At 34.3% G+C, this 25,346-nt stretch overlaps 2 protein-coding genes, 1 long non-coding RNA gene and 1 pseudogene across 4 annotated transcripts; 3 read left to right on the top strand and 1 right to left on the bottom strand.

Moving 5' to 3' along the window:
* Positions 1-2,722: 2,722 nt before the first annotated feature.
* On the top strand, positions 2,723-3,616 carry LOC147477225 (uncharacterized). Its single transcript, XM_086585942.1, has 3 exons — positions 2,723-2,865; positions 3,055-3,220; positions 3,338-3,616. The coding sequence occupies exons 1-3, from the start codon at positions 2,723-2,725 to the stop codon at positions 3,614-3,616; spliced, it is 588 nt and encodes a 195-aa protein (XP_086442068.1).
* Positions 3,617-8,471: 4,855 nt separating this feature from the next.
* Positions 8,472-10,717, top strand: LOC147477224 (Pentatricopeptide repeat (PPR) superfamily protein). Its single transcript, XM_086583112.1, has one exon. The coding sequence runs from the start codon at positions 8,664-8,666 to the stop codon at positions 10,353-10,355; it is 1,692 nt and encodes a 563-aa protein (XP_086439238.1). The 5' UTR covers positions 8,472-8,663; the 3' UTR covers positions 10,356-10,717.
* A 2,567-nt stretch (positions 10,718-13,284) lies between these two features.
* LOC147477223 (epoxide hydrolase 3-like) lies at positions 13,285-17,960 on the bottom strand (annotated as a pseudogene). The gene is made up of 4 exons (XR_015209794.1): positions 17,909-17,960; positions 15,521-15,690; positions 15,194-15,429; positions 13,285-15,002 (listed from the first exon to the last, which is right to left on the bottom strand). The product of XR_015209794.1 is annotated as an epoxide hydrolase 3-like (transcript).
* Positions 17,961-19,292: 1,332 nt separating this feature from the next.
* LOC147477222 (uncharacterized) lies at positions 19,293-20,127 on the top strand. Its single transcript, XR_015208000.1, has 2 exons — positions 19,293-19,459; positions 19,579-20,127. It is a non-coding gene; the product is annotated as an uncharacterized LOC147477222 (long non-coding RNA).
* Positions 20,128-25,346: the final 5,219 nt, after the last annotated feature.

Genomic DNA, 25,346 nt, shown 5'->3' with positions numbered 1-25,346 from the left:
CATCAAGGTTTCCTCAAACCCCTCTAATGGAGGTTTAGCCTTGATTCATAAAACTATCATTTCTATATGAATTTAAGCAAGACATGATATCAAGATTATAAATTTACTATATTGATCTAATCAAGAATTCAAATCTAAATTAACAACTAAGAAATGATTAACAACTAATAACTGAATTTAGATCTAAGTAATTTAATAAACCAAAACTGAAATTATGAATAACTAACTAATTTTATTAATCTAATGAAGAATTATCAATGATCCAATAACTAAATTAAAAATAAGGTAATAAAACTAATTAATGGAGTCTAAGCTTATTTATTTTCTAATCTAGGTCTAGCTAATTGAATGTAAAAAACTAGATCTAAAATTCTTGGATAATGGCAAACTAAAAAAAACTAGATGCTTAAGAGCTAATTCTTCTCTCTTCAAATGGAGGAGACAATATCCACTTTTTCATGCATAGGTTGAGGAGCCATGTTTTAGGCCGGAAAATCGAGCCCAAAGCCCAATTTCTTCAGTCCACAGAGGCCTTTTCAGATGGATTTGATTTCAACAGACATTTCATCCACGTTTGCTCCTCTGATTGGGTCAAGGCTTTAACCATTGGAAAGCTCTTTTCAATACGGTCGTTTTGACATAAGGTAGGCCTAATTCCGAGGTCTGAGTCCAAAGATACGGTCTTAAGAAGTTCTACTAAATTTTGTGTGTTGTTTCTGCCCGCGTTGGCTTTGACTTTTCAGCTTTGACCGGACTTTAAAAAGGTTTTTTCTCCTTGAATCTTGGCATTTAGTCACAGAATTTCTTAGCAACCAACCCTTGCTCTTTTATCTCGCAAAAGTGACACATTTTTGCACATAATTAACTCCAATGCCTAAAATACATAAAAGCACGTAATCAGCATTAACTCTTATTTATTACTCACATAATTGGTCTAAAAGTATTATTGTTAAGGGGTTAAAACTACAATTTTGGGCTCTTATCATCCCCAGTTTTGGCCTTCCTAATTGACCACATTATCCCATGAGCCCACTAGAGCATGAAGATCTTTGTCATCATGTTGAGGATCTTTTAGCTAAAGGCTTTATTCGAGCAAGCCTTACTCTTTAATCTATACCTGCTCTTCTCGCTCCAAAGAAGGATGGTACTTGGTGCATGTGTGTAGACAATCATGCGATAAATAAAATCACTGATAAGTATCGGTTTCCGATCCCCAAATTAGACGATTTACTAGATCAGTTGAGTGGAGCTATAGTTTTTACCAAGTTAGATTTGAAAAGTGGTTACCATCAGATTCCGATTCGGGTGGGAGATGAATGGAAAACAACATTCAAGACTCGCGAGGGACTCTTTGAATGGTTAGTCATGCCTTTTGGCCTTTCGAATGCTCCGAGTACATTTATAAGGGTTATAGATGAAGTGTTGCGTCCTTTTATTAGTAGTTGTGCAGTCATCTACTTTGATGATATTCTGATTTATAGTGCTACCCTGGAGTTACATCTTCAGCATCTTCGTGATGTTTTGGCAGTTTTGCGTAGTGAAAAGCTTTTTGCAGCTATCAAAAAGTGTTCCTTCATGACAGACCAGGTGAACTTTCTTGGTTATGTGGTTTCTAAGGATGGTATATTAGTTGATGAATCTAAGGTTCAGGTAGTTAAAGAGTGGCCAACACCATCCACTATTCATGCAGTGCGTAGCTTTCATGGTTTGGCATCTTTTTATCATCGATTTATTCCTCACTTCAGTAGTGTCATGGCTCCAATTACAAATTGTATGAAGGCTGGAAAGTTTTCTTGGACAGAGGATGCTGATAATGCTTTTTCTTTAATCAAGAAAAAGTTAATCACAATGCCTGTTCTTACTTTGCCTAATTTTTCTCAGCCATTTGACTTGCATTGTGTTGCATCTAAAGTTGGTATTGGCGCAGTTTTGAGTCAGCATGGCAGGCCAGTAGCATTCTTTAGTGAGAAATTGAATGGGGCAAGGAAAAAGTACAGTACTTATGATGTTGAATTTTATGCAATGTTTCGGGCCTTACAACATTGGCCACATTACCTAATCCATCAGGAGTTCGTGTTGTATTCTGATCATGAGGCTTTGAAACATTTTAACATTCAGCACAATATTAGTTCTCGGCATAGTAGGTGGTCTTCTTATGCCCAACAATATACTTTTGTCCTTAAACATAAAGCTGGTGTTCAGAACAGGGTTGCTGATGCTCTTAGCCGTCGTAGTTGCCTTCTCACTACTATGCACAACAAGGTACTTGGTTTTGATTCCTTTCGTGAATTATTGGCTACTGATCCCTTTTTTGCACCTACGGTAGCTAATTAATGTATTAGCAGGCAAGCGTTCTGATTTTCTTATGCATGATGGCTTCCTATTTAAAGGGAATCAATTATATGTGCCTGCGTCTAGCCTTCGACGACTAAATATTATTCAAGAGCTTCATGGCGAGGGGAAAGTTGGGAGAGATAAGACATTTGCTCTTATTTTTTATTCTTATTATTGGCCTTCATTACGACATGAAGTGGCTAAGTTTGTGGAGAGATGTTGTATTTGTTAAGTTTCTAAAGGCAAATCCACCAATGCAAGTTTATATTTGCCTTTGCCAGTTCCATCTCAACCTTGGGCAGATGCTAGCATGGATTTCGTCTTAGGTCTTCTCCGTACACAAAGAGGTGTTGATTCTATCTTTGTAGTAGTTGATCGGTTTTCAAAAATGGCTCACTTCATTCCTTGCAAGAAGACGACTGATGTTGTTCATGTGGCACAATTATACTTTCGTGAGGTTTATCGTCTTCATGGACTTCCTATGTCTATTGTCTCCGATTGGGAGACTCATTTCCTTAGCCATTTTTGGAGGTGTTTGTGAAGACTTACTAATACCAAGCTTGATTTCAGTAGTGCTTACCATCCCCAGACTGATGGCCAAACTGAAGTTGTTAATCCTTCTTTGGGAGATTTGTTGCGTAGTTTAGTGGGTACCAATTTGAACTCATGGGATCAAAAACTTTTCCAAGCTGAATTTTCTTTTAATTGTTCTGTGAATAGGAGCACTGGTTTCAGTCCATTCAATGTGGTGTATGGCAGTAATCCTTGTTCTCCTTTGGATTTGGCTCCTGTGCCTGATCTCAAACATGTTCATGGTAAAGTAGAGGATTTCATTCCAGAATTGAAGCATGTTCATGGTGAAACTAAGAAGCACTTGTTAGATTATGTTGCAAAGTATAAATTGGCTGCAGATAAGTAGCATCGTTTTGTTAAGTTTGAGGTTGGTGATTTTTTTTGGGCTATTATAACTAGAGACTGATTTCCAATTGGTGAGTATTCCAAGCTAGCTACAAGGAAAGTTGGTCCATTGGAGATTCTGGAGAAAATTAATGCAAATGCCTATCGGTTGAAATTGCCAAGTCATAGTCGTACTTCTGATGTGTTTAATGTCAAACACCTTGTTCCTTATCATGGTGATAGTTCTGATGACGATGCTTTGAATTCTAGGACGAATTCTCTTCAGCAGGGGGAGGATGATGCAATATATGTTGCCAATGCATATGTCAATGAATTGGGAAAGCAGGCAACAAAGTCGAAAAGACATGGACGAACCCATATTTGATTGGAAACGTCAAAATAAGCATAACCCACTGCTTTGCCGTGGGCACCATCCTCTCGGGCCCTAAATTCATCGTTTAGGCCTTCAAAATCACGTTTTTGCCATTTTAGGAAAGTATTGTTTTTGCTATATCTTTAGATAGGAGAGTCCATTTTCGATTTGATTTGTTGGGTTAGTTCTATTTTGATTAGTAGTTTCTTAATATGTGGTTATCCCAAAACTTTCCATTTTTGAAAATTTTCGAGTTTTGTGTTAATTAGGGTATTACACCTATATAAAGGCTGGTAGTCTGTATTGGGTTTTTAGTTTGGATTGAGTTAATAATATTAAGAGTTTCATCTCTTGTTTCCATTGTTTTGGTATTCCTTGTGTGTGAATCAACAACCCTTGAAGCCATTAATCTCTGGTATTTCATAAGAAATCAACAGGCTTTAGTGTAGGTTGTGAAAATTTGCAAGTTATAAGTTGATACTAACTGATGCAGGGAGTGGGGGAGAAACTTAAAATTTTCAATCAAATCAGTTAAACGTCACAAATAACTTTACCTGAAACTCGATGAACTTCCTTCGAATCAATTGAAATTCACAAAGAACTTACTTGAAAATCGAAGGGCATCCAAGACTTGTTGATTCCACTAATAGAATACCAAGATATGGGAGATAAACAAGAGAAAATACTTCTCTAAACAAATTTTCATTAATCAATAAGTTCATTTTCGAGTTACAACTCTTAGCCACATATATAAGCCTTCAAAACTTACACTCCAAAACATAAATAGAAACATCTAGAAAACCCCTAAATTGATACTACTACCTTAAAGGACTTAAAACACTTCAAAAACAACTTTTGAAACTTCTAAAAACACCCTAGAATCCTAAATAACAAAAATACATAAAATAAGTAATTTCTAAGATCACATATGAGCTGAAACTTTGGAATTCCATCAATCTCATTGATTTTGACTTGCATCATTCTCCTAGTCTTAGAAGAAATTCGTTCTCGAATTTTACTTGCGTAATTACTGATGAAGAATAGACATATATACTGTAGTCTTCCTCGAATTTTTACATTATACTTTCTAACATCCATAGCTTGTCGAAAGTAACTATTTTTCATAACTTGCACAACAAAAATTCTCACTAAAACAAAGCAATGATTATTTGGCATAATTGCATCTTCAAAGCCCTCTAGGAATGGATCTTTGAAATCGTCAAACAATACTATTCTATCACAGAAAAACAACTGCGCAAAACCTTTACAAGTAGATTTATCCTCCACAAAAAACAAACTCAGATCCACAAATCTTAAAGCAATAAGTTCTTTATCATTAGGATATACATCATAAACTGGTGGTAAATCCCAATTGACTTTTCTTCTCAAATAAAAAAAATCAAATCTTTACTATCCATTTTTTTTTCTCAATTTTTGTTCTTCTTAGAAAAATTAAATATATAGAGATAACTAGTTTTAGCAACATAGACTCACCAGGATTGACCAGAAGCTCTGATTACCAACTGATGCAGTGCGTGATGGAGAAACTATTGTTTTTCTATCGATTCAGTTGAATGTCACAAATAACATTACCTGGAACTCGATGAACTTCCTTCGAATCAATTGAAATTCACAAAGAACTTACTTGAAAATCGAAAGGCATCCAAGACTTATTGATTCCACTTAATAGAATACCAAGAAATGGGAGATAAACAAGAGAAAACACATCTCTAAACAATTTTTTATTAATCAATAAGCTAATTTTTCGTGTTACAACTCTGAGCCACATATATAGGCTTCAAAACACTCCAAAACATAAATAGAAACATCCAGAAAACCCCTAAATTGATACTACTACTTTAAATGACTTAAAACACTCCAAAAATCACTTTGTAAACTTCTAAAAACACCATAGAATCCTAAATAACAAAAATACATAAAATAAGTAATTTCTAAGATCACATATGGGCTAAAACTTTGGAATATAATTCCATCAATCTCATTGATTTTAACTTGCATCATTCTCCCGATCTTGAAAAAAATTCGTCCTCGAATTTTACTTGCGTAATTACTAATTAAGAATAAACAGATATACTGTAGTCTTTCTCGAATTTTTCCATTATACTTTCTAACAACCATAGCTTGTCGAAAGTAACTATTTTTCAGAACTTGCATGATAAAAATTCTCGCTAAAACAAAGCAATGATTATTTGGCATAGCTGCATCTTCAAAGCCCTCTAGGAATAGATCTTCAAAATTGTCAAACAATACTCTTCTATCACAGAAAAACAACTGTGCAAAACCTTCACAAGTAGATTTATCCTCCACAAAAGACTAACTCAGATCCACAAAACATAAAACATTAATTTCTTCATCATCAGGATATACATCATAAACTGGTGGTAAATCCCAATTGACAAAGACCTCTTCTTCTTCTCCAATAAAAAAAAATTAAATCTTTACTATTTATTTATTTTTTCTCAATTTTTGTTCTTCTTAGAAAAATTAAATATATAGATGAGATAACTAGTTATAGCAACACAGACTCACTAGGATTGACTAGAAGCTCTGATTACCAACTGATGCAGGGCGTGGTGGAGAAACTTAAAATTTTCAATCGAATCAGTTGAACGTCACAAATAACGTTACCTGGAACTCGATGAACTTCCTTTCAATCAGTTGAAATTCACAAAGAACTTACTTGAAAATCAAAAGGCATCCAAGACTTGTTGATTATACTAATATAATACCAAGATATGAGAGATAAACAAGAGAAAACACTTCTCTAAACAAATTTTTATTAATCAATAAGCTCATTTTCGTGTTACAACTCTGAGCCACATATATAGGCTTCAAAACACTCCAAAACATAAATAGAAACATCCAAAAAAAAACCCCTAAATTGATATATATTACTACCTTAAAGGACTTAAAACACTTCAAAACCACTTTGGAAACTTCTAAAAACACCATAGAATCCTAAATAACGAAAATACATAAAATAAGTAATTTCTAAGATCACATATGGGCAGAAACTTTGGAATTCCATCAATCTCATTGATTTTGACTTTCATTATTCTCCTCGATCTTGAAAAAAAATTCGTCCTCAAATTTTACTTGCGTAATTACTGATGAAGAATAGATAGATATACTGTAGTCTTCCTCGAATTTTTCCATTATACTTTCTAACATCCATAGCTTGTTGAAAGTAACTATTTTTCATAACTTGCACGATAAAAATTCTTGCTAAAACAAAACAATGATTATTCTGTAGCATAATTGCATCTTCAAAGCCCTTAGGAATGGATCTTCGAAATTGTTAAACAATACTCTTCTATCACAGAAAAACAAGTGCGCAAAACCTCCACAAGTAGATTTATCCTCCACATAAGACAAACTCAGATCCACAAAACTTAAGCAAGAATTTATTCATCATCAGGATATACATCATAAACTGGTGGTAAATCCCAATTGACAAAGACCTCTTCTTCTTCTCTAATAAAAAAAAAAAAATCAAATCTTTACTATCCATTTTTTTTTCTCAATTTTTTTTCTTTTAGAAAAATTAAATCTATAGAGATAATTAGCTATAGCAACACAGACTCACCAGGATTGACCAGTTTCTCCACCACGCCCTGCATTAGTGGCTATGATACCAACTGATGCAGGGGCACTAATGCAGGGCGTGGTAGAGAAACTTAAAATTTTCAATTGAATTAGTTGAACGTCACAAATAATGTTACTTGAAACTCGATTAACTTCCTTCGAATCAATTGAAATTCACGAAGAACTTGCTTGAAAATCGAAAGACATCCAAGACTTGTTGATTATACTAATATAATACCAAGATGTGGGAGATAAACAAGAGGAAACACTTCTCTAAACAAATTTTCATTAATCAATAAGCTCATTTTCTTATTACAACTCTGAGCCACATATATAGGTTTCAAAACACTCTAAAACATAAATATAAACATTCAGAAAACCCCTAAATTGGTACTACTACGTTAAATTACTTAAAACTACTTAAAAACACTTCAAAAACAACTTTATAAACTTCTAAAAACACCTTAGAATCCTAAATAATGAAAATACATAAAATAAATAATTTCTAAGATCACATATGGGCTGAAACTTTGGAATTCCATCAATCTCATTGATTTTGACTTGCATCGATCATATCTCAAGTCTCAACCACAAATGAGTTATATTGTATGGTGGATGGAAGTGAGCTGAGGATTATTTATCTTTATGTTTAAACAAGTTAATGAGATTAAAAACATGAAACATAATAACATGTTTTGATCGGATTCCATCGGCTAAGCAATGAGTTGTTAGTTGGAGTAATGTTAATTTGAATAGGGTAGAAAAGTGAGTCAACTCACTGTTTTATGCTTTCTCAACAAATGAAAAAAACTTTAGTATAGGTAAACAAGTAGATTTGTTTTGTTTGTATAAAAGTAGGATGGTCCAGAGGGGTAGGACACTAGCAATTCTCTTATCTCTTGTAATAAATTGATAGTTTGTTGTATTTTTAGCCAAGAAAAATAATACAGCAAAGTACGTTATATTTTTAGGCCATTATGTCAACTATAATTATGTGACAACTAATATTTTTTGGGCACGCTCGATGTCTGTGGTGCACGTGCAGATGCTATGCATAATTGCATACCTCTTTTAGAAAGAATATTCTTATAATCTTATGCATTTTAAGAAATTTAGGTTTGAACATTTAACTTGGAAATTAACATAATGAAATATTTGGTGTAATATATTTTTGTAGTATTTTAATCATTTTTTTTTTTTTTGTATGTAATTAATCTTATCTTTGTATGTATTTTGACATTAAGTTATTAAGTTAATTATGCGACCTGTAATTAGAAAAAAAAATATTATGCAACCTGTAAGTTAGACTCTAGTAGACCTTGTAGCACTTGGCATGCCGTCTGCCCAGAACAGTCGACCAAAGACCCTTTGTGCGATTTGTCCAAATTGATATAAACGACTGCCATTATTTATCGAAAACAAAAAAAGAAGAAGAAAAGATTTTTCTTAGGATATGAGATGGCCAATAATTGGTCCACACACAACACTCTCCCACTACTACCGTTCCCTCCTAAGAACCTACGCACGACAGACCTCACTACTAAAGGCCCAAAAACTCCACGCAACACTCGTAAAAAATGGCCTTGCCTCATCTCCATCAACTTACCTACGCAACGCACTCCTCCATTTATACGCAACATGCAACATTCCAATTTCCGCACATAAACTATTCGACGAAATTCCCAACATGCACATGGACACAGTCGACTGGACTACATTGATGTCATGTTACGTTCGCAATGGTTTACCAGACAAAGCCTTATTTCTCTTCCGTGTTATGCAAGAGGAAAATATAGATATAGATGAGGTGACGTTTGTTAGCGTTTTCGCTGCGTGTTCTAAGGTTGGAGATGTGAAGTGTGGAATGCATGGGTATGGGTGGATGATAAAAAGAGGGTTGCCTTTTATTGTTAGTGTTAGTAATGCTGTTATGGATATGTATGTTAAGTGTGGTAGAATGAAAGATGGGAGAAGAGTGTTTGATGAGATGAGTGAAAAGAGTGTGGTTTCTTGGAGTGTGATGCTTAATGGGGTGATTAAATTTGAAGGAGTTGAGAAGGGGAGATGTTGGTTTGATGAAATGCCGGAGAGAAATGAGGTTTCGTGGACTTTGATGATTGCGGGGTATATTGAGAATGGGTTTTCTAGAGAAGCGTTTTCTCTTGTTAGTGATATGATGTCGGGTATGTGTTTTGAACTGAATCATGTGACACTTTGCTCGTTTTTAGGTGCGTGTTCGTTATCAGGGAATTTGTTGATGGGTAAGTGGGTTCATGTTTATGCTATGAAGACAATGGAAAAGGACATGCATCTCATGGTGGGGACGGCGTTAGTGGACATGTATTCAAAATGTGGACAAATTGATATAGCATGCAAAGTGTTTGAGACTATGGCTTATAGGAATGTGGTGGCTTGGAATGCTTTGCTTATAGGGCTTGCTCTGCACGGAAGAGGCACTTCTGCGTTGGAGCTCTTTTCTCGGATGGTTAGAGAAGTAAAACCAGATGATGTTACTTTTGTTGCCGTGTTAAGTGCATGTAACCACTCGGGACTAGTTGATCAAGGCTTTCAATACTTTTATGATCTTGGAACACGGTATGGCCTAATGCCGAAAATTGAGCATTATGCGTGTATGGTAGATCTATTGGGTCGGGCTGGTAGGATAGAAGAAGCTGAGTTCTTAGTGAAGGGGATGCCAATTCCTCCTAATGAGGTTATACTGGGTTCTCTCTTGGCTGCATGCGGACTACATGGTAAGCTACATCTCGGAAAACACCTTCTACAGGAGCTAATTCAGATTGCCCCTCTCAACACTGAATACCATGTCTTGTTGTCCAACATGCATACATTGGCTGGAAGGAAGGACGAAGCTGATTCTCTCCGTCAAATCCTTAAGAATCGACGAATTACAAAGGTGCCTGGCATGAGTTCTATCCAAGTAGATGGCCTTGTTCACCACTTTAGTTCAGGAGACAAGTCACACCCTCAAACCCAAGATGTGTACCTCATGTTGGATGAAATGAGTCAAAAATTGAGATTGGTGGGTTATATCCCAAATAATTCCTCGGAAGTATTATCTGTTTCTGAAAGTGAGCTCGACAATGTAAATTTAAAAGAGAAGGAACGGGTATTGTTCTTTCAGTGAGAAGTTGGCCATCTCCTTTGGACTCGTATGCTCCTCCACATATAAAGGAACCTAAAAATATGCCAAGATTGTCACTGTGCAGCTCTAAAGCATGGACACATCTAAAATTCCATTGTGTCCGTGTTAGACACACATCGGACATGGACACGGGCGTGGTTTGGACACGTGTCCGACGCGGCACATGTGTGTCCCATGTGCTAGGGCAGTTTGGACTTGGTTTGGACGCGTTTTGGTCACGGTTTGGACTCCGACATGACTTGTGTAGTTATGTGAGATGTCTTTGTCTCCTTTTGTTGTAACTATGTTTATGAATCTTTAATTGATATGATATGACTTCAAATCTTATTTTACATCAACAAAAATATATCATTTAATATCAGTGTCCTTGCCGTGTCCGCATCGTAGTTATTTAGAATATGATCGTGTCACCACATCCGCATCCGTGTCTGCGTCGGCGTCTGTGTGGGTGTCAATGTCCATGCTTCATAGCTGTGCAGTAAAGCTCATTTCTGAAATCTACAACTGAAAAACTGTCATTAAAGATCGTAACTGTCTCCGTTATTTCAAGCATGTTTCATGTATTTGCTCTGATTATTGGCTAGGCCATGGTTCAGAGACTGGGAATTGCATTGAGTTTTTGTGAAGTACATTCCGTAAGTGAGTTCCGGTGTTGGGGTCCTGCCTAACCCCACCCCTGCCCTCCTCTTGGGTGATTCCAAAAAAAAAAAGGGGGGGGGTGTTCAGGTGTTGGGAAATAGAAACATTGAGATGGTCGCAGGGCAGCTATGTATCTTCAGATTGCAATGTTAAGTTTAAGTTCCTTGAACTCCTGAGATCAAAACAACTTTCAGGTTTATATCGAAAACCATCTCTTTCTACCTTAAATTTCTTAGCATTTGTTATATATCTTGTTTATCTTTGCCCAGTTATATCTTGTTTATCTTTGTCAAAAGTCAAAACCAATATTAAGTTATTTTCAATCTTTCTTAAGTCTAGTAGTGGAACTTCTGTAAAAAAATTGGGGGTGCAAATGGGGTGGGGGGGGGTCTAGCCATTTTCCTAGCAAATTACTAAGATTTGGGAGTGCGACCGTCTCTACACGCACCCTTAATTCCATGACTTCCATCTATGCTTACGTTGTCACTATTTATATAATAGACTCTTTTGATTTGTAGTAGATATGGGAGGGTTCAAAATCAAGTGGTTGTAGTGAAGGAGATGTTATTTTCTACCAATGAGGTTGTACTAGGTTCTCCCTGCCCAGCATGCTGTTTAACATCAAAGCTCATCTCGTTTAACACCTAATGCAAGAGCTAGTTCAACCTCAACAATGAATACAATGTCCTGCTATCCTATGGCAGCAATAGCTTAAAAACAGATTAAAGCTGATTATTTTCTTTGCCATATCATAGATTCGTAATCAAGGATTAATGGGTGCTTGATATGAGTACTTCATGTAGGACGCGATCATTTTAAAATTAGAGACTGGAAGCTTCCCATAAATGTTTATTACAATTATAATTCTTAAAATGAGGTTAGCTGTGAAAATATAGAATAGGAGAATCTCTCTCTGTCTATATGCAAAAGGCGTGGTAGGCCCGTTAACGTATTTATGAACTTAAAGGTATGCCAAGATTGCCATTCTGGGATTCTGCAGTTCACTTATTTGATTATTTTTTATGGTACGTATGTAGACTATGTACAATAGAGAAATTGATGTTAATAATGGCTGGTTTCCACTGCTACAGGCATGTTTTCTGTTTTTGTTCTTATGAGTTATGACTGGGGAGTCCATGTACGTTTGAAAAGGGAAGGACTACCAACAGATCCCGATTCTCTCAAGACAGACCCCATCTCAAAGCAGACTCTATTTTTTCTCAAAACAGACCCCAAACATAAAATTGTCTTTGGGCCATAGTTCGGAATTTCGGAATTTTCAAAATTTCGACAAATTTAAAAACCGAAATTCATTAAATTTCAACCCTTAGTATATTCGGAATTTCGGATATTTCGACTCTATATTCGGAATTCCGTTTTTTTGAAAAACCGAAATTCCGGGCGGAATTCCGGAGTTTCGTTCGGAATCACGAACTATGCTTTGGGCACACCCTACCTGGCCTTGTCAACCCAAAGTCCAAAATTGTCTTAAAATTGTTTCTTTCCACTTTCTTCATCCTCCTCTAAAAACAACAAAAAACCAACTGTGTCACTTCTCTCCGTTTCAGGTAATAAGAACACCACCTCATTCTTCAAGTTTCAATTTTTTTTTTTTTCAGAATTGTCATTAACAATGTAATTGTAGTTTATTATCCTAGTTTTTTTAAGTGTTTAAAGTAGGTTATATAAAAGTTTTATACTTTTATGTTCTTACATTTAATAAATGTTATGTTTTTCTTGATTCTAATAAAGAATATGGTAATATGCGGTTTAGAACAATCACCGTACCACTGGTTAATTTGCTATCTTTTGTTTGCTTCATAGAATCATTTATGTATGATATTTCCTTAAGGAATCAAATACGGTAACAATGCAAGTGACATATTTTTTTACTACATTTTAGCTTTGTTAATATTACTAGTAAATGGGCACGTGCGTTGCACATGATATTACATTTTAATTTTGAAAAAAAATAAAGTTTGAACTTTAATTACAGTCATAAGTTTCATTTCTGATTGCAAATAAGTGTGCATGCGGGATCATAAAATGTAGACAATGTTACTGATTATATTTGGGAGTGAAAGTGAGTGAAACTATTAGAAGTTTAAATGATGTAATTGAAAATTTTGAACAATAAAATAAATTTTAGCTATTAGTGAAAACAAATGGGAGTGGGAAAAAAAACAGATCAATGTAACCACACTTATAGAAAGTACATGAAACAATGTTTAAAAAATTGTTTATTCATAAATCTATTGCAAGCCTAAGCCTACCTCACATGAGTGCAATTTTCCCTCTTGATTTTAACATCATAGCCTTCTAAATGGTTAACCACCAGTGTGGTGAATATATCTCATTAGTAGAAATTTCATTGAACCCGACGAGGCAATCGATTTGAAATCCGAAACTTAAATCTCTGAACATTCTTGTGAACTTGTCTGCTTAAGTACTAATACCTTATTATCCAAGTATTCCTTTCTTTTCTTGAGCCTTGAATATTGTATGGCTTGAATACAATATTGTATTACAAACTTAGAAAAATCGATTTTTATGTGAACCTGACTGAAAAAGATAACCGGGGAGTGCATACATACTTATTTAACTTTATAACAATACAAATACGAACTTGATGGAAGGTCAGTCTGTTTATTTTAGGTTCAACGTGGGTCTATCTTCTAACAAACAGGAGGCATTCACACCAAATCAAGGGTGCAACAATACTGCATCATATGGTACTGGAAAATGTTCAAAGTGCTAGCAGAGAATCGTCATCTTAGGTCATCAACTGTTGTCCTGCTATTAGCTATTAGTGAAAACAAATGAGTGGAAAAAAACATATCAATGTAACCACAGATATAGAAGTACAGGAAACAATGTTTAAAACGATAATTGATGAATGTAGAGCTCAAGTAATTAAGATGATTGTTCAATCATTTGATAACTAGAATCATTCTTTGATAAATGATCACTATCAGCCCATTTCTAATGCTCAAACTAAGAACGCTTCTCAACCAGCTGTGGTTGATGATGCGGCCTCGAAATCTACGACTGGGTAACTTCGTCAAAACTTTCGCTCGATTTCTATTGTGCAACCTGAAGTGGTTAGTCCGGTTATCAAGGAGGAGAAGATGTCTGAGAAGGGAAGGTCCGCTACTAATTCTTCCTCGACTTCTGGTAAATCAAAAGGCGTCCGAGAGACAGAGTGAGAAATCAAGGCAGGTTCCAAACCAACTTGCAGAACACAACCGAGCGAGCAGCTGTTAGTGAGCCCTAAAAGATAGATGGATTTATTGGATTCGAAGTTCGGTTCGACCGGCGAGCGAAATTGTCTTTTACTTTTCACCGGCTCAAGGACGATTAGAGTTGATCTTTTTTATGTTATTAGTTCGCGGCTAAACCCAGCTAATGCAGGCTTAGGGGCAGTTGCTACGAAAATGGGTGTACAAAGAACGGGGGTTCCGATCTCTAAATGGATATGTTATAGCAAGTCGATCTCGATCAAATGGCTTAGGATCTGTCTCTACATCTGGATCTGTAACAGGATATAGGATATAGAACTCAATATTGATCTGAAACTGAAAGATGCATGAACCATGAAGTTTCTGATACACAATTAAGATGCGCATTTCATGTAGTTTACATGTACCATAAGCTTCATTACTACATACTCCAACAGAAAATACAGTTATCCAATTTGAATCTCTAACACTCCGAACCATAACAATAGGAGGCACTCTATTTTTATTAAATATATGTTTCTCCATAAACAAAATAATCAGCTCATCCACCTGTTCAGGGAACTGCTCCTGAACAAAGTGAGATCTGTCAGGTATGAATGTGATCTCTAAATCAAGAACGTACACCTTCACCTGTCCCTTCATATATTCCACCATTCTTGGGTATTTATAAACATAGTCCTGTTCACCTTGGATGTGCAAGGTAGGTAGATTTACCTTCATATCAGTTGTTCCATAACCTTCCAGCCATGTCCTGTTTGAATTCAAAGGTACCTATTAGTATGTGTTTCTTGAATCTTCAGAAAAAATTTCCGGCTTGTGTTCTAAGTATGCATGTCATACGGAAGGTACTGTCTACTATAAAATCTTGGAATGTAGTCAAGCTTCATTAAGCATTTTCAGCTTGTTGACACTTGGCTTACATAGTTTTTATAAATGCTTTACCTGTATGGGACCTATAATGCGGTGCGAAACCCAGATTTCTCATACAATGTAGCATAATTTGCAAGATCTTCCTCAGTGAACCAAGATGGCAAAGGTGTAGAAGGATCGACCAAGTCCATTATCTCTTGATCTTCTTAAGCGGCAGGAAGTTCACTTCTTGAGAAGAGAATGTAAATGTTTCTTACTACTGTTTTGACATCCAAACGACCAAAATCTGCTTCCGCTCATTCTGGCTCCTATAAAAATATTATGCCCAAGAGAGTGAGCACTTTTGTAGCAATAATTATTCAGCGATGCAGTAGGAAAGCGTAAAGCAAAATTGCTTACTTCCCATCTCAACATGTAGAAACATTTAGGGAAAAACTCGCGAGGGAATAATTCTAGACCTGGGAGGACGAAAGGTAGGCCTAGTGTTATGACACCCATCACCCTTTCAGGATGAAGCAGAGCATAATGGTAAGCCGTTTTAACTCCAAAGTCCTTTGACACCGGAAAGCCTAAAAATCATTTATGTTAGAACATACAGTATAACTTTGTTTGAAGATAATAACAATCATTGTTGGTATCTTGCAGTCCATCTTCTCTGCTATCTAATAAATTGATTAATAGGTATAAATACATGTAAAAATCAATACTCATAAGTTGCAGATGTAGTTGTTATATAGTATTTGTGGATTCAATGATTCATTGAGGATGCCATGGATGCAGCTAAAGGGAAAAGTGGGGCTTGCAAGTTGCTCTCTTAGAAATGCAAATTCAGGCAGTAAATGGGCCATCTCCTTGATTAATTATACACATGCAAACTTAATCCTGGTCAAGATTCTATTTGAAACTTAATGCATAATCTTTGAAACCTGATTTCTCCAATTCCAAATCGAGCATGCACTTTGTACCCAAGTCATACTGATAGAAAAACTTCGAATGTGTATATAATCACTGAAAGAGAATTTCGGATACGAGTCATTGCTAATATATTTTTTTCCATAAAAAGGGAGGGAAATTAAGAGATGGATAGTAATTAGTGCATACCAAGGTGAGGAAAGCAGAAAGTAAGAGCATCATATCATTACTTGGAAAAAGTGACTATGATTTTCAGGACATCATTGTTTGCAAGCACGCTATTGGAATAACATTCTGCACAATGAAAACATTTCAGAGCGAGGGGAATTGCAGGAATGGAGAAGAAGAACACTTTTTTTTTTCTTTTATTCTAACCTTTGAATTGTACTGTGGAAGTAGCCGAGAGAGACTGCGAAACATATGAAAATCCAGTATCCGCTTTATGTAGTACACTAAAAGTGTCCACTGATAAGAATGATAGTAAGCCTCAAATTGTACCTATCTGAGAAGATACATTGTCACACGTTTTTCTGACTCCTTTTCTATCCTTAAAATGTTTGATCATCCTATATCATAAAACAACAAACCAACTCCAGTATTCCCTACACAAAAGTTGAACGTATGTGACTAATGTAATGCTTGTAATAAGATAATATGCCGGTAAAAGCCAAAATGATATTGTAAGGGCATAAATGAAAAAGGAAAAACAAAATGCTAACTGTTCTCCCAAATTGATGTATATAAGTTTCTAACTCACCAAAAGGCAAATGCTACAGGACAGAATGAGAACAGTTAGATCAATAACCAGCAAGAAATCTCAAGTATACAAACTTAACAAAAAGTTTACATATCGAAGCCCTAATGATCAACTGCACATCATTGACATTCAAAACACGTGAAGCTACATTTTTCGCAACCAACGTAATTATGATAAAAAAACGTTATGGGCTACTCATTTTAAGAGGTATGTGAAATTATGCAGTACAAACGCACGGTAATTGCATATCTCATTTTAAATCGTGTCATCTGTCGAAAGAATGGACAATCATTAGGATATGAGGAAAAAAAACATCAAATTATTCATTGGTGCTAACTTGGTATGGGTAATCTAAGTAAAAAATCTTATTTGTCTCTAAAAGTTCACAGTTATAATTCATTGGCATTGTAATATTAAAATTCCTCTAACTACGATTGTGAAAAATCAAAGAAACATTGAAAACACATTCAACATTAATAGATGGAAGAGTATTTAATTGATATACCCTTTAGCATTACTAAAATTCGTAATAAACAAAGGGATTGAAACCATACCTTTTGGATAGAAACCGTAAACATTATGGAAGAATAAACAACCATCCCGATTATTGAAAAAAAAAAAACATGCTTATGATTTGAGTTAGATGTTAATACTTCCCTAAGATCACCTGAAACAATACGAGATATGAATTTATCTAATTTAGAAACTTCACGAACTTGAAATAAATTTGTCAGAAAGACCATCCTTAAATGAAAAAGAAAATACACTAACCTAGATATGTTATTAGTTAGATATGAATTTATTTCTAGGTTAGTGTATTTTCTTTTTCATTAAAAACATTTATTATAAAAAGTGCTTATTCTTATAATTTGTCTACAGGTTGGTATTAGGCCATGGCAGTGATCCCTCACATTTGATTCCTTAAATTCAGAGAGGAGAATCTAAGTTCCAACTGTGAGCATCTAATCGAATTAATACAAACAAATACAACAAACAAAATATAAAGTACGAGGTCCTAGTACTAAAGATACGGCTTGTATTTAGAATGAGCGTGTCGTGGCATTCACATTGTGGGTTATACGACTAACAGCAGTTCAAAATTCATAAGCCACTCTTACCTATTGCTTGTTCAATTCCCATGACCATGGATGCCTTGAAAAATTGTAGCATGCCTGTAGAGATAAGATTATTTTTTTTTCCGTGAATATTAAAAGTAATGAGATAATAAAAAAGATAAAGAAAGAGAGATAAAAAATGACAATGGTGAAGAAGTTGAATAGAATGACAATGGTGTGAACAACAACACAACATGGGCTCGAAAACACTCATCCCTATATATATGTCTAATGCCTACTTGAAAGAAAATACAGAAAGTGTTTATTAAAAACAAAGAGTCGTATTAAAACATACCAGTAAATTCAGTAATAGAAAAAAATTTGTTCAGAGATAGGAACTCTAATCAGAAAATCCAAGGGGAAGGCAGTACATAATGGGAACTTCAATTCGTTGCTATATGGTATTGACGAATTTTTGATCGAGATATGGTATTGAAGCATAAATAAAAAAAGATGGAATTCACGAAATGAGGGAGCGTGGGTGTTTGACGCAATGAAATGATGGATAAATGAAATTAGTTCGAGATAGAAAGAGATTAGTTATTTTGGTAGAGAATGTGATGAACGGTTATAGTTTATATTGTGGGTAAAGTGCGCGAAGCGGTGCCGGTCTGTTTAAATTGCTCGAAAGGGTAAAGTGCAAACTTATATTACATGATTAAATGATATTAGAAAACGAAAATGAAAGAAAGTATTACCTTTGATTCTGAAAATGGAAAACAGGGTTTAAATTTCTGTTCATTGGTTGCAAAGTGTTTGATTTGAGCTTTTGAACTTAACGGGTTTTAATTGGGAATATCAAGAACGGAGAAGACGAACGATTGGTTTACTTTTTTTTTTTTAATTGGGAAAACTGCGAAACGGTGTCTCTGTTTTACGAAGACGTTAAGTTTTATAGTTGTGGGAATGATTTAAATTACTGATTTACCCTTTCAATGAAGAGTAAAAAAAAAGTGGTTGTCTAACTTTCCGGTACCCTTGGAATTTAAAACTTTGGTCTAAAACCGGAAATACGGGAACTAATTGAAAAATCTGGTATCCGCTTTATATATATAAGATAGTTGTTTATAACCTCCAGTCCTGACTCTAAATATGTAAACTCGTATAACAATGCATTCACTGTATTTTAGCTTTGTTAATATTATAGTTTAGCTGGGTTTCTATATGTATCATGTCTACATTGCTCATCGGTTTTTCATGGCACAGTCAAAAGCTTGCATTTTCTGTCTTGAATCATAAAGTTTGGGTTATAATTGAAATTTGATTATTGTTAGCTATTGACGTATTATATGGATAGTCATGCCGCCCTGAAAAAAAAAAGTGAAAGTTGGCTCTAGACAACCTTCAATTAGGGTGCCCCAAATGGCATCTCATCGAATACGAAAAAACAAAAAAACAATGGTTGTAGAAGACCATATTGAACGTGGTGAACATGTTGTGGCTTCCTCGGATCGCGTTAATAGATACATAGATTGGTTCAACAATATTAGCCATCCTCGGATGCGGAATCCGAATCACTTTTCACAAGTTCATAGACTTCCACCTGTAAATTGGGTAAGATGTATATATATTTTTATTTCTACTCGTATTCGATTTCATTATGTACAAAAATATAATATATCTAATGGTAGTCATATTTGTGATATGCATTTAACTCTCAAATTACTTTATAGGAACTTATTGTAGCAGAAGCGACAAGGTTGCTTAAAGAATCGTTGGACACAAGAGGAACCCAAGATGTTCATGGGATGTGAGCACGTGAGAAGATGATATACAACGTTCTCCAATTCAAACAAATTATTCAAGAAAGTTCACAAAGTGGAGGTGGTGGTGAAAATAGTGGGGGTGGTCAAGATAATGGTGGAGATGGTGGTGAAAATAGTGGAGATAACATGGACATTAGACATGACAAAGTTAACAAAATGACAACTTGCAATGAGGCAGAAGAGAAAGAAATGATGGTGTTAATGTTGGTGTTATAAAAAATGCTTGTCAGAGGAGATATGGATAATTTTGTTATTAGTTTTAATATGTAACCATCTGATGTAGACTTCTTGTTAACCATCTTCTATATTTTTGTCTCTCACAAAGGTGTAATGTTATTAGTTTTAATATAAAGGATTAGGTCCTTCTTCTAAATGATGTCATGTCTATCTCAACTCTCAACAGGGTAAGAAAGAAAATTGGCCAATAATTATACTTGAAGACTATTACTTGAGTTGTTTCCTCTGGTATTGCTGGTTGTGAAGGTACGGTTGTACACCTGGGTGTACTATTTGAACTTTATTTGGACTCAGTTGGTAACAATGTCAGCTTTCAGTCTCTGTTAGCAAGTGTATTTTATTGCATTAAAATTCACAATACACTATCTCTGATTCTAAAGCCAAACTTGCAATGGATTGCTGCTCTAAAACTTGCAATGGATTGGGTCAGATTTTGGTTATCTACATCTGCGTTCCCTTAAGAAAAATAAAGCTAGTCACAAAATGAAGTCCAAACAATTTTGGTAAGTAAACTGAAACGATAAGGATTTTTTACAGTCCAGTTCAACCAACTAAAGCAGAAAAGGCTAACCTGATTAGAACGTCGTTTCTCTTTAAGTTAGTTCCGTTAAACCGATCTTAATGCAGGACCAGCAAAATCTAATCTAAGTGTAAGATAGTCCAGTTCAACCAACTAAAGCAGGAAAGGTTGGCCTGGTTAGAATGTCTTTTCTCTTTAAGTTAGTTTAGTTAAACCGATCTTAATGCAGGACTAGCAAAAATCTAATCTAAGTGTAAGACAATCCAGTCCAACCAACTAAAGCAGAAAAGGCGCCTGGTTAGAATGTCTTTTCTCTTTAAGTTTGTTCAGTTAAACCGATCTTAATCTAGGACCAGCAAAATCTAATCTAAGTGTAAGACAGTCCAGTCTAACCAACAAAGGTATAAAGGGATAGTCTAACTTGAACATCTTTATTTTTATAAGTTAGTTTAATTAAACCGTTCCTAATGTAGGACCGGTACATCTCATCTATGTATAAGACGGTCCATTCCAACCAATGAAAGGGGCATAGAATATCCCAATTTGAACATCTACTCTTTTTAAGTTAGTTACATTAAAATTTGAAATTTGAAATTTTGACAAAATATTTCGGTCCAACTTACTGAAGGTCATAATGTTAGCTCTATTAGGCTGGCATGGACGTCAAATATTAGCCTAAAAATATCATTTTAATACAGGACCAACACAATCTCCTCTCTTTATAAGACGATCCAGTCCAACTATCCAATGCAGATAAAGTTAGTCTAATATGAATATCTTTTTGTTTTAGGTTAGTTCTGCTAAACTGTTCTTAATGTAGAACCTACACAATCTCCTCTCTTTATAAGATGGTCTATTCCAACTATCCAATGCAGACAAAGTTAGTCTAATATGAATGTCTTTTCGTTTTAGGTTAGTTCCTCTAAATCGTTCTTAATGCATGACCAACACAATCACCCCTCTTTATAAGACGGTCCAGTGCAACCATCAAATACAGACAAAGTTAGCCTCATCTGAACGTCTTTTCTTTTAAGATTGGTTCCAATAAACCGTTCTTAATGTAGAACCAACACAATCTCCTCTCTTTATTGATTGAAACTTCTCTTTATTGATTGGTCGCCGTCTTGGTCATGTGATTGAAACTTCTCTTCATTAAATAGTTCATTTTCCACATTAAAAACATCATATGCCCATTCCATTTTACTCAATGTCATTAAAAAAAAAAGGGATAAAAACAAAAAGAGAGGTTTTAGGGTTGTAAATAGAAATAGAACAAAAGAATTTGAAAAAAAAGATGAATATGTGTAGAGAAAGAAGAGATGTGTGGGTTAAGTTTCTTTGGAGAAGGATGAGAATTAAAAATGTGTGGGTTTAAGAAAGGTTTCTTGAAAATAAAAGACCAAAAAAACAAAAGTTGAGTAAAAAGAAAAAAGTTGAAATTTGGGTGTTTTCACTTTTAAGTGGGGTCTGCCCTAATAGATTATTTGGGGACATGGCCGGTATTTTAATTTTTTTAAATGGAGTCTACCTTGAAAGATTTGGGGTTTGTGTATAGCAATCCCCTTTGAAAAGTAGATATTGTATGCATTCCATAAGTAGCTTTAGTCAGTAATTAAGAAATGGATGTGTCAACATACATTCTTAAGAATGAATACATCTAGTATGGAAGTTAATCATGATTAAGACACAAAGAGATGGCCATCTCGCTCTAACAAATCTTCACATATGAAGTTAAGAACAGTTGAGCTGCTAAGATCTATTTCAGGATTGGATCACACTCAAGGGCGCTTTAATCATGCATTGGAGAGGATTGAACCGAAAACATCTGTTTAAATCAAAACCGGCTACTTTAGAATGTTGTGGGTCCTGTATTAATTATACTTTCTAATTAGCGCAGCTAATATTTAATACTGATGGGAAGTTTCCATGATGTTCATTAAATATGTTCACATATATATTATAGCTCTACCCTCTTCAATTGAGAAAATATTTCTAGAGTGTCTATGTGTTATGGCTAATTAAGAAAAAGTATGAGATAAAATAGGAAACAAATATTTATCTTTATCTTTAGATATATATTATAGCTATATCCTTACCAATAATTTTTGGAATACTCGGAGAGACTCCAACTTTTTCTACACTCTATTACTAATTATAAAAAAGTATTATATAAACTATAGCTAATTACGAAAAAACAATCACATCTAGAGTTTCACAGAGTCTCTAACTTTTCCTAAACATTATAGCCAATTACGAAAAAATAATCCCATCTAAAGTTTCACAGAGTCTCTAACTTTTCCTTAACAATATAGCTACTTACGAAAAAAAATATATGAGACAAAAAACTAAATTATTAAAAAAATAGTTTCCACTGAAAACGATTTTCCTAAAACACTTTCGATTTGATGTGTCATCCATTGTGAGATTTAGACATTTATTCATAGTTAAGGATTCCAAAAATCATAATTTTTGCCACAATAATTACGACATATTCCAATTAAATTTATGAATTTATAATTTTTCAATACTATAATGTAATATATATATATATATATATATATATAGCAGAATAACGAGATTCACTTAAAATGGACGTTGGGCTTAAATAAATTATATACCAAACCAAAACAAATTACATGTGAAAAATTAAATTATACAAAAATAACATCACAAAATATATAATAGAAAATGAATAAAAAAATTAACAACAAAGCAATAATGACAAATATTTTAAAATATATATAATACTGAATGAAACTAACATCAAATAACAATTAATGGGAAACTGAAAACTGGATGCAAATGCATCGAACTAACCTCAAATAATATTTAACGATAAATTAGAAACTCAATGCAAATACAAGCATTAAACTAATCTTAAAAAGTAATTAATAGAAAATCGGAATATGGATACAATTGCATTAAACTAACCTCAAAGAATAATTAACGGGAAATCAAAACTTGGATGAAAATACATCAAACTAACATAAAAAAATAATTGTTGGGAAATCAGAAACTGGATGCAAGTGCATTGAACTAACCCTCAAAGATTAAATTAACGGGAAATTGAAAATTGGATGCAACTGCATTGAACTAATCTCAATAAAAAAATTAATTATAAATTGGAAACATAATGCAAATGCGTGGAGCTAATCTTAAAGAATAATTAACAGGAAATCGGAAATTGGAAATCAGATGCAACTGCACTGAACTAATCTCAAAAAATAAACTGGATGCAAATGCATTGAACTAACCTCAAGAAATAATTAACGGAAATCAAAAACTGGATGTAAATTTATTGAACTAACCTCAAACAATAATTAACGATAAATTGAAAACTATATGCAAATGCAACCTTATCAAATAATAAACGAGAAATCAGAAACTGGATGCAATTGCATTAAACTAATCTCACAGAATAATTAATGGGAAATCAGAAACTAGATGCAAATGCATTGAACTGACCTCAAAGAACAATTAACAGGAAATTGAAAATTGGATGCAAATGTATTGAACTATCACAAATAATAATTAACAAGAAATCGAAAACTAGATGCAACTACATAATGAACTAACCTAAAAAAATAAATAACGGGAATAAGAAATTGGATGCAACTGCATTGAACTAACCTCAAAATATAAATAACGGAAAATTAGAAACTGGATGCAAATGTATTGAACTAACCTCAAAATATAGTTGGGTTATATATTGTAGGAATGTCTTGATAAGTATAGTTTTGCATTTAAAATGGTGTTTATCTTATCTCCACTACACCATAACTGTATTTTTGTGACAGAGGCTTTTGAGATTTGTGATGCCAAAATGGCGTCAGAAATTTTTGTGACGCCAAAATGGCGTCAGTATTTGGTTTTTAGTGTTACAATAAATAAAAAAGTTGTTTTATTTTTTCAAGAAAATACTGAAAAAAATAGTGATGGCATATAGGCGTCAAAGGTATAAATATTTTAGCTAATAAAAAATTAAAACTAGCGCACGTGTTCGCAAGTGAGGCGTCACACCCAAAAGACTTCGGTTTCTTCTCGATCTCAACTCTCTCTCTGTACTTGACTTCTCAAATAAGCCCTAGGGTTTTTAGTAGAAGAATGGAAAATGGATTGTGCTAACATGAAAAGTTCAAACTCATATTCGTCAGTTTGAAGCCAAGTTTCTATTATTTGCTCTCAAGCGTTCAACGATCTTCCCAGTCATTGTAGCCCTCTCAATTTTTCAGGTGGTATCCGTTGTGGATCATGGACAACAAGAGTTCAAGTCTTGCCAAACTAATTGCTAAGTCCATTTGAAGGTAACTATTTCTTCAATTTCCCCCAAATTTCCTCAATCAATTGTTAGGGTTTTCAATTAAGCTCAAGAAATGGCAAACGGAACCGAAAAACAAGTAATTTTTTTTTTTATTTTTTGATTCGTAGTTATTTTTATAAATTGATTTTGGGTTATGAAATTCATTGAATTGTGGATTTTGCTTCACTGTGGGTTTGGCACCGCAAGTGGAATTGGATTTTGTATAGTTCTGAAAAAATTTCAATGTTATGTACTTCTATTGAAGAGTTTTATACTCTATATTTGGGAATATTTCTGAACTATTAATCACTTTGCTTGAACCTAGAGTTGCAAATCATATATCCAATTTTGGATCGATTATACAATTTTCAAGCTAGTGCACATGTAGGTATTATGAAAAAAATGTAACTATTTGAACTGCAACTTAAATGTCTGTATTAGGTGGAGATTGCTCTGTATTCTGTAATAATCTACATTAATTAGGTGGAGATTACTCAGCTCATTTAGAGGTAGGGATGGTAAATTAGTAGAGCTGCTCAAGCTTGGTTTGTTAGCTCGTTCAAATTCAACTCGACTGTGTTATGATATGCACAGAGTATGAACATATTTTAAATCTTG

Source organism: Coptis chinensis, chromosome 9 (assembly GCF_015680905.1).
Source record: "Coptis chinensis isolate HL-2020 chromosome 9, ASM1568090v1, whole genome shotgun sequence".
NCBI lineage: Eukaryota > Viridiplantae > Streptophyta > Magnoliopsida > Ranunculales > Ranunculaceae > Coptis > Coptis chinensis.
The sequence above is the reverse complement of the archived record's forward strand: the minus strand, read 5'-3'. Positions and strand labels throughout refer to the sequence as shown.

Excerpts from the sequence above, each read along its gene's own strand:
- LOC147477225 (XM_086585942.1), top strand. The coding sequence starts at position 2,723 with ATGGCTCACTTCATTCCTTGCAAGAAGACGACTGATGTTGTTCATGTG. Across the intron at positions 2,866-3,054 it reads TTCCTTAGCCATTTTTGGAG|GAGCACTGGTTTCAGTCCAT; the intron begins GTGTTTGTGAAG and ends TTCTGTGAATAG. Across the intron at positions 3,221-3,337 it reads AGAAGCACTTGTTAGATTAT|CTAGCTACAAGGAAAGTTGG; the intron begins GTTGCAAAGTAT and ends GAGTATTCCAAG.
- LOC147477224 (XM_086583112.1), top strand. The coding sequence starts at position 8,664 with ATGAGATGGCCAATAATTGGTCCACACACAACACTCTCCCACTACTAC.